Source organism: Silene latifolia, chromosome 11 (assembly GCF_048544455.1).
Source record: "Silene latifolia isolate original U9 population chromosome 11, ASM4854445v1, whole genome shotgun sequence".
Classification (NCBI taxonomy): domain Eukaryota; kingdom Viridiplantae; phylum Streptophyta; class Magnoliopsida; order Caryophyllales; family Caryophyllaceae; genus Silene; species Silene latifolia.
The window spans coordinates 125,328,680-125,337,338 of NC_133536.1; the positions used below are offsets into that span (position 1 = coordinate 125,328,680).

General features: G+C 37.9%; 1 protein-coding gene across 2 annotated transcripts; it reads right to left on the minus strand.

The window, feature by feature from the left end:
* Positions 1-2,548: 2,548 nt before the first annotated feature.
* Positions 2,549-6,562, minus strand: LOC141611898 (uncharacterized). 2 transcript variants are annotated; one of them, XM_074430551.1, is made up of 3 exons: positions 6,256-6,440; positions 3,189-5,119; positions 2,549-3,090 (listed from the first exon to the last, which is right to left on the minus strand). In XM_074430551.1, exons 2-3 carry the CDS (start codon positions 5,077-5,079, stop codon positions 3,062-3,064), a joined length of 1,920 nt encoding a protein of 639 aa, XP_074286652.1. In that variant the 5' UTR covers positions 5,080-5,119; positions 6,256-6,440; the 3' UTR covers positions 2,549-3,061. The 2 variants fall into 2 exon arrangements, with proteins under 2 accessions (XP_074286652.1, XP_074286651.1); XM_074430550.1 differs by having other exon boundaries at positions 2,549-5,119; positions 6,256-6,562.
* Positions 6,563-8,659: the final 2,097 nt, after the last annotated feature.

Here is an 8,659-nt window from a genome sequence, read left to right on the forward strand (position 1 = left end):
AAACGAGTTACGATGACAACATAATCTCCCCTTGACTCCCTTATCAAGGACCTCTCATGGTCAACAGGTCAGTCAACGGGTCCCTAACAGGGCAGGTATTACAGAAAGATACATTACTGAGTGCATGAAATACACCGAGGGTGACATTTTCGTCTTCACCAATATTCTAGTGGCACTATCTCACCATCAACACCCTACATACAAACCACTTAAAGTGTTTACTACCACAACATTATTAAGCCCAAACCAGGATAATTTGGACTTTCCTCCAGTTTACAAAGAATTGATCAACATAAACATGACTGACTCATAATAATCCCAATTAAATAGAAAAGCTCAAAACTATCACCTTAAAAGAACCCGATTCTCGACATGAAGAAGAGAATTGAGCCGAGTACTGCTCAAATAATCTCCAAACCCAATTTGTGTTCTGCCCACGTGAACAAGTGAGGTAACAAGGCTGAAAACGTATCAAATTTTCACTTAACCGAGCTCAAAATGCCATCTTGAAGTGTAAACTGAAGGAGGGAAAGTAAGAAAACAACCAAGCCCGTAACACAAATAATGCAGCATGTTTAAAAGATTAAGTTACTGACGAGTTGCAAGCGGTCCCCAGCAGACGAGCTCGCATGCTCTTAATCGTATGAAATTTTGTACACAGAGAACGCCTTAGGACTCAAGAATCCGTAGGTGTGAAATGGGAACTTCCACTCAGCGATCTGATTATTCAGGTACCTATTACACCACATGGAACGAAGAATGTTATTGTAATTGATAATTTAAACCAACATCATTATTCGTAAATGGAAATGACTAAATAGTTTTATTAATAAAACTTACTTCATCCAAATCAAAATGTGAACAACATCTAAATTGTCAAGGTTGACAAATTCCATCAGTTGCTTCAGGTCCAGTACGGCTATATCAGCTGCGCCCATAATTTCCTCTTCAATGTTAATCATGACTACATCCCCTCTAGATGACCTCTTTACAGCCAGATTGTGCAAAGCTTTTAGCGAAGCAGTTTTCATTTTTTTCTTATATGCACACGATTCATAATAAGAATCATAAGCAAGCTTGATTGCAACAAAAGTAGCTGACTTATATTGTATGTCCTGTGGTTTTGTTTTTGGGGAAGACGTAGTCCTTTCGGTGACTTTGTCCGTTGACGTAGTAGTAATTGCTTTAGCTGCCGCCATGACTTTGCTTAACTTATGCAAATGTAAAGATTAAAGTATTTACGATATGTTAATATTCGTACCCTAATATAAAGAACAAGTTATAATTAACGTCTGCATATAGGTACCTCGGGGATGACAACATTGATGAGGTTGTCAGGCCATTGCACATAAGAGCTTAGGGCTTCTCTCAAATAAGTGACCTCCTCATTAAGAAATGGTACTTTTACTTCCCCATACTCGTCTTTATATAATTGGGACACTTCCACTTTCCTGCATTTGTCACGAAGGGGTATACCATGAACCTTAACTTGTTGAAGCCGGTCGTAATCGAACACGTATTCCCTAGAGGTGTCTTTGTATATAAGGCCAGATTAAGTGTAGATCGGATAAACTTGTGTTTGTTTTTGTTTTTGTCAATCCTGGGCGGAGACAGGATTTGATTATTGTCAATGGGAAATTTTGGGATGTTTCTTGGTGTTTTGAATGGGTATTTGGCGAGTCAATTTAATGTTCTTTGTTGGTGGGTTCATGGGTGTCTGAACCATTAGATGATTTCTCATTTTCAACAACTGTTGGTTGGTGAACCAAGGGTTGGTTTTCTCCATCACCAATGCCAACTCAAGATGTTATTTGTGACTAGATATTGACATCACCAATTACGGACCACACTATGAGGTATACTTAGTATCGCACTTAATCTCCTCAAACTCGACTTCGAAGGCTTATATGAAGACAATCCTAACACAGGGTAAGCACTAGAGTGGTGAAACCTTAAGGTTTGAGTTGCATGGAGACGAAAGTCTTAGGTTCAAAGGGAGGTGGTGCATACCAAGTGATGAAGAGCTTAAGAAGAAGATCATGAATGAAGCCCACAACCCACCTTACTCGGTGCATCCGGGTGGTGATAAGCTGTACAAGGACCTTAAGAAGACTTTTTTATTGTCAAACATGAAGAATGAGGTGGCGGAATTTATGGCAAGATGCTTGACTTACCACAAGGTAAAAGAAGAGCACAAGAGACCAAAAGGAAAAGTCCAACCGCTAGATGTGCCGGAATGGAAGTGGGGGTCGATATCTATGGATTTCATAGTGGGACTACCAAGAACTCAAAAGGGGAACAACATGATTTGGGTCATTGTGGATAGGTTGACCAAATCGGCTCATTTCATACCCATTCATACCCATGAAAGACACTTGGAGCAAGGTGGAACTGGCAAGGACCTATTGCAAGTATGTAGTCAAGCTTCATGGATTTCCGAAAGATATTATGAATTACTATTGCTAAGCATATGAAAACAACTACGAGCAGATGATTTTTTAAACTCAAGTCCAATAATGAAAAGCTTTGAACTAGTATAATCTGGGTATGAGACTTAAAAACAACACTTTACTATGTCTTATCAGGCAACATTTTATGTTTACGGTAATCAGTGAGTACAATGCATTGCAAAAACACCGTCACTGATTTTGTCCAGTTAGCTGTAACGAGGAAAATTTCAATGCTACATGTATTTTTTGCCTACACTTGAGTAGAATGCGCAAAAGCTGTACTTTTTTCAACACTGGAAGGGCTCGTATCATAAACTGGATCCACATGATGATTGTCTTCATCTATACTCATATGGGAAGCTTCAGATATGTTCAAATCCTTTGAGGAAAACCCAGAACCTTCAACTTCTTCATCTTCAATTTGACGTTCATTCTCCAAACCTTCGGCATGTTCTTCAGCTCTACTCTCGTTAACAGAACATTCGAGATGTTCGTCAATTCTTCTCTCATTAACAGAACATTCGGCATGATCTTCAATTTGGCTCTCATTCAAAGAACATTCAACATGTTCTGATGATGATGAACTTGTATCATCTGAATTTTCATGGCTCTCATGAAGTACTTCTTGTTTCTGATATATCTGATCCAAACTCATTTCCACGCTTTCAGGGAAGTGTTCATCTTGATCATCATATTGAGATTCTATAGCCACAGAAGATTCATAATCAGATGACATACCTTCATTTGGAGGTGCATTACTATCATGGTGATCATCAAAAGTTTCTTCAATTTCTCGATCATGTTTGTCATACTCGGTACTTGACGATGCAGCATCAGAGGTATCTGCAGATTCTACAGACTCGCTATCTCGACTTGATTGTCTCTGAAGAGAAGATTGCCTCACTTCTCCGGCCACATGTTCAGGAACAAAGACAGGCTTGTTTGAACTGAAAAAGCTGGGAAATACTGATCTTGTGTTAAAAGTTTCATGTCTACGAAGAACGAAATCCCTTCTACCAGCATCCATTAAGTCATGTGTCGAAGGATCTCCAATCAAATTATATCCAGTGCTGAAACTATCATACCGTCGAAACAAAGCTTCCTTTCGATTAATGTCCCCAAATTCAGGTTTCAAGACATTCCTTGTAGTATTGTACCCTGTGGATGAACTTCCGTTTCCATGAGAATTTTGCTCTCTTTTTGGAGATGTACATGGAGAATCAAAAGGGTTCTTCCTTGGCAAAGTAACTGAAGGGGCTGAACCGGGAATAGGCGGTACACTGGGGTGGTGACTTATATCATTAGTGACATCAAAAGGGTTAACTCTGGTCGTTGAAATTGGGGCAATTGGGAAGGGATGTTCAGAATGGTCCAAGTCTATTAAATTTCTCTCAGAAATCATCGAAAAATTTCTTTTAGCCCTTCTCCTTGCAAGGAGATTCTCAAGTCGTAAATTTCTTTCGAGCTCTGAACATCCAAGATGTCTCAGATTTTTCTCGTCTTCTTCAGTCCACAAGGTTACATGTTTGCTTCCATCCCTTTCTATATCCAGATTTTCATCTTCGTCGTCGTCTACATCCACATCAGCATCCACATCATCATCAATATCATCAATACTTGCCACATCATCCTCATCCTCCTGCTCTTCACTTCCATCATCCTCTGCCCGAGAAATTAGGCTTTCCAAATGTTCATTTTTCTCTATTTCCGAACTCCTCAGTTCCTGAATAATCCTCTGGTCATCATCTGTCCATTCAAATGGCGATCGACTATCATCATTCTTCCTTTTAGGAACATCAACATTTTTGGCCTTTTCACCCTCTTCCTTGTCCTTATAATCACTGTTATCATCTGAGTCCTCGCTGCTATGATCTGAGTCAAGGGATTGCCCTTCTGACTCACCACCTGCCTCGTGATTGCCATTATCAAATGTTTGAGATTGCAGTGGATCTTCCAACTCTAAAAGCGGGTGGGTTTCCTGAGGAGTTGGAATAACACCGGCAACCAATGCATCAAAAGAAGCATCTGATTGCTCTTGCATAACAGCATCAAATTGCATATTAATAGTTTTATTATATTTTTCATCAGAATCTTGAGAATGAAGCTTATGCCTTGGAACATCTTGAAAGTCAAACTTAGCAAAATTAAAGCCGGGTTCGTTCTTCTGATTTTGATTAATGCTCAGGTTAAGTTTTGCATCGTCATATTCTTGATCAGATCCAATAAACCCTCTGGATATATGTAATTGCCTCTCAACAATGTCATTTCTAACCTCATCACATATCTCTCTTGAAATATTTCCATCTTTATCAACAGGATACGCATATTCTACAGCCTCACTGTTCAAAGATTCGGGCCCATTATTCCTTTCTTCACGATTTCCAACTTTGTAATCATTTTGTTGCCCATGAATTAGTAAGGTACCGAGCAAAATCGCTGTACAAACAAGAATAGGGGCAGCAGATACCAAAAGAGAGAATAAAAAGGGGAAGTATCGGTGCAAGATTATCAGATATAACAGAGTAACCACTATAAATGGATGACCCAATATAACTCTGTAAACTGTTCTAAATGAGACTTTGTTGAATTTTTTTCGTGGACCTCGATATCTCACAGAACCAACTGCCATTTCAAGGCAAATTAGCCAACTTTACTCTTCCATTATTTCCCTGAAACAATGAAGGGCTATTAGTAACATATACAAATGATCAAGATCTCAAAACCACAAGAGGTACGATCAGAGTTGAAACCAAAAAATAGGTTAACAAAACATAGAAACCACAGGATCCAAGTTGTTCGATATAATAATGCTCTCAATAATACAAATGAATGTTAAGTCTTTAAAGTTCACCATCTACTAAGTGTCAATTGAGTTCCCTAGCAATACAGCTAGTTTTACAAAGAGTCTTAAGATACAACAAAAAAATGTGATACCACTACTCAGTATGATCCTTTAAAAGCATCGAAGCCTGATTTCTTGTAATGTTTAATTGGGCTAGGAAGCTTATATTATCGTGTTTTTTGAAGTTTAAATAGGAAGCTTTCAATGATTCATTGTCATTTAACAAGCAATGACTCCTTATTTTTTGTCTCAAGATGACAATGGAGTTAAGTAAAATTGGTCTGTAAATTAGTTTTACTCTTCATTATTATAAAATAGCCCTCGTTAGATGCAAACGTCTATACAATTTTCAATTTTGGGCAATCTGGAAAGAACCTCTCTATATTGCAACAGCACAAGGTTAGTAATGTGTATTTCCCATGGCCTTGTGTAGGGAAATGTTATAAGCTAGAATTAGACGGGATTAATAGTTTTCTCAGTATTTTGAGGAGCTCAATTCTCGGCCTGGATCAACGAAGATGTACGACTTGTTATTCGATGACAAAGGTGATTTAACAAACCGAGATGGCAAGATGCAACTAATTTTAAAAACTAATTGTCATATGTAAATACCAAAGAAACAAAAAGGGATGCAAATTGCAGGCTAAACCACAAGAGCATTCTATCTGTTGGGTCTGGAACTGGAGACCAGTCATTATTTACCAAAAAGTGATCACATTTTCCTTGTCGGTCTTACAATACAATCTAGCAACAAATCATCAAATGCTCAAGGTATCAAACAATCAGCTATGAGACTATTGACCTATGACAAAATGTTAAAAATTATAAATTCCAATTTTGTCAGAATCAAGATTAATAGAGCAATAGTACCAATCTAAAAAAAAAAAAAAAAAAGTAATCAGCATTGTTTGAGCATTGTGAATTATGTGCTTACATCAAAAATACAGAAAATAAATTGCATACCTTTCATGCGATGAGCCTTGAGATCATGTAAATGATGAATTTGAATGTTTTGGATCAAAAAAGTGTGAAAGTAAATGGGAATAGGCGAGGTTCAATTAGAGAGTCAATCTGAGAAAAATTAAGATTGAACATGTTCCTGCATTTTGGCGTTGAATTTGTCTGTCTCGTTTGAAAATGTTTCTTTTAAGGACAAATGGAAAAAAATGGTGGGATACATACACGAAGTTTCAACATCTGAAATCAAAACGTGCAATGAACGACTTGGGCAATGCCATTGCCACTAGGAGCTCATAAAATCGATCCGATTACAAATGATTGTCCCGAAACTCGAAATTAAATGGAATTACGCTATTCGAATGTCACTCGACCCGAATATGACCCGGGTTTTCTTGATTGGATACAAAACCGCCTAACCCAAAAATGATCCAACAAGACATAATTATAATTAACCCATAAAGAATGTAAATGACTAAATTGAAAATGCACTTAATATTATTAAGGTTAAAACAAAAATATCATCAAACCTGGTTCGGTCAAAAACAGTCAAGTCAGCGTTGCTCAATTTCGGGTCAGTCAATGCACTCACAAATAAGGATGATTACCGTAAACGCAAATAAGGATTCTAGTATGGCCTTCTGGGCCTCCGTCTTTTAACTCCATGATCGCCCACTAAAAGCGAATGACAATTACAATAATTACAAGTAGAAACATGTGGACATGGACCACCTGCACGTCAAGCCAATCTGTGGACATGCAGCAGTCGGAAAGCCACGCTGGTGACGTAGAAATGTTTTCGACCGGATCGCTTTAGATAGCTCGGTTTCGTCTCGGTGAAGGTCTCGAAACGATGCAGAGATGTTCGGAGTCACCACCAAGCAATTATGGGATGCCTGGAATTAGAGTTGTTCATGGGTCGCCCCGTCCATTGAACCCGGCCCATCCCGCTCGCTAAAAAAGAGGGTACGGACATTTTAAGAAAAATACAAAGGCCCAGCCCACAAACCCGTCCCGAACCCGCAAACCCGCTTGTCCGTGGCCAAAAATTAAATGTCAACCCGGCTCATGTCCGGCCCAAGCCCGCATTTGAACACCTCTACCTGGAATGTAACACCCGCTCTTTTCGCAAAATGGTTTTAAAATATTTTAATCGCGTTATTTAAATTATTATATTTTTGAAGGCCAATTCCTATGAAAATGTACTTTTAGTCGTATACTGATAAAAATAATAGTAACGAAAAATTCACGTGTTACCCTCAAACTTTGACATTTTGTACGTGGTACCCAACTTTTTAAGTTTGTGCACATGATATCCTTGAGATTTGATTTTCAAGCACAACGTGTCCTTTTTATGTTCTTAAGATTTTCAATTGAGAAAAAATCATAGACCAGAAATCGGAATTGACTAATTTTTTTTTTCAAATTGATTACCTCTTCGAGATCTATAAATTGATAAAACAAATATGACCATTCGGAAATTTAAGATTGAAAATATGGTTGATTTGAAATTTTCTTTAAAAAAACCCTATAAAATCTCAGTCAATAATTTTTTTTCTCAAATCGTAGATTATGACGAGATAATCATTTTAGGGAAAAAAAAAATTGGTCGATTCTGAATTCCGGTCTAGAAGTTAGGCGCAATTGAGTTTTTTTATAGCGACAAAAAGGGCATGGTGTGCATGAAAATCAAACATGAAGGGTATTATATACACAAACTTAAAAAGTTGGGTACCACTGATGCGTGTCATTTATATGATGTTTTACACCCTATTTTACACGCATTTCAGAGCTCATTTGTGTAGTTTAAGCTACTATTTTCCCCATTTCCGTCTACTTTCGTGTTTTTGTATAATATTGCAGAAATGTGAAGAATCCAGCGGAAATCAAGCCGAATCCGTCCCTAAGTACTTAGCATTGCTTTTGACGTGAAGTATCTACTTAAGAAACGAACTTGGTGCGCATTTCGAGGCCTGAAAGACAACTTTATGAAGAATTTAGAAGCGACTACCAGCTACAGTGGTCGATCGACTGATGCCTATGGTCGATCGACCAGAGCACGATGATCGAAGCTCATCAGACAGTAGCGTATCGATCGATCGATCGATCGATTTGTATGGTCGATCGACTGCATCGTGATTTTGACGGGAATTAAAAGAACGAGAATTCCAAAGCCCATTGTAATTAGGTTTTAGGAATAAGTGTTACGTTATATTCCTATATAACGTAACCTGATGTTTTGAGATTATTATCAAGTCTTTTATCATCAGGAGGAGGAAAACAATTAGGGTTTGCTTTCAAGTTTAATCATTCAATACAATCGGTTTTTGTTGGCTTTATTTTCGTTGGTGCTTTCAGTTTCTTCCTACTTTCATTCGGTAAATTAAGTCCCTTAATTTCAGTTCATCTT

Excerpts from the sequence above, each read along its gene's own strand:
- LOC141611898 (XM_074430550.1), bottom strand. The coding sequence starts at position 5,079 with ATGGCAGTTGGTTCTGTGAGATATCGAGGTCCACGAAAAAAATTCAAC.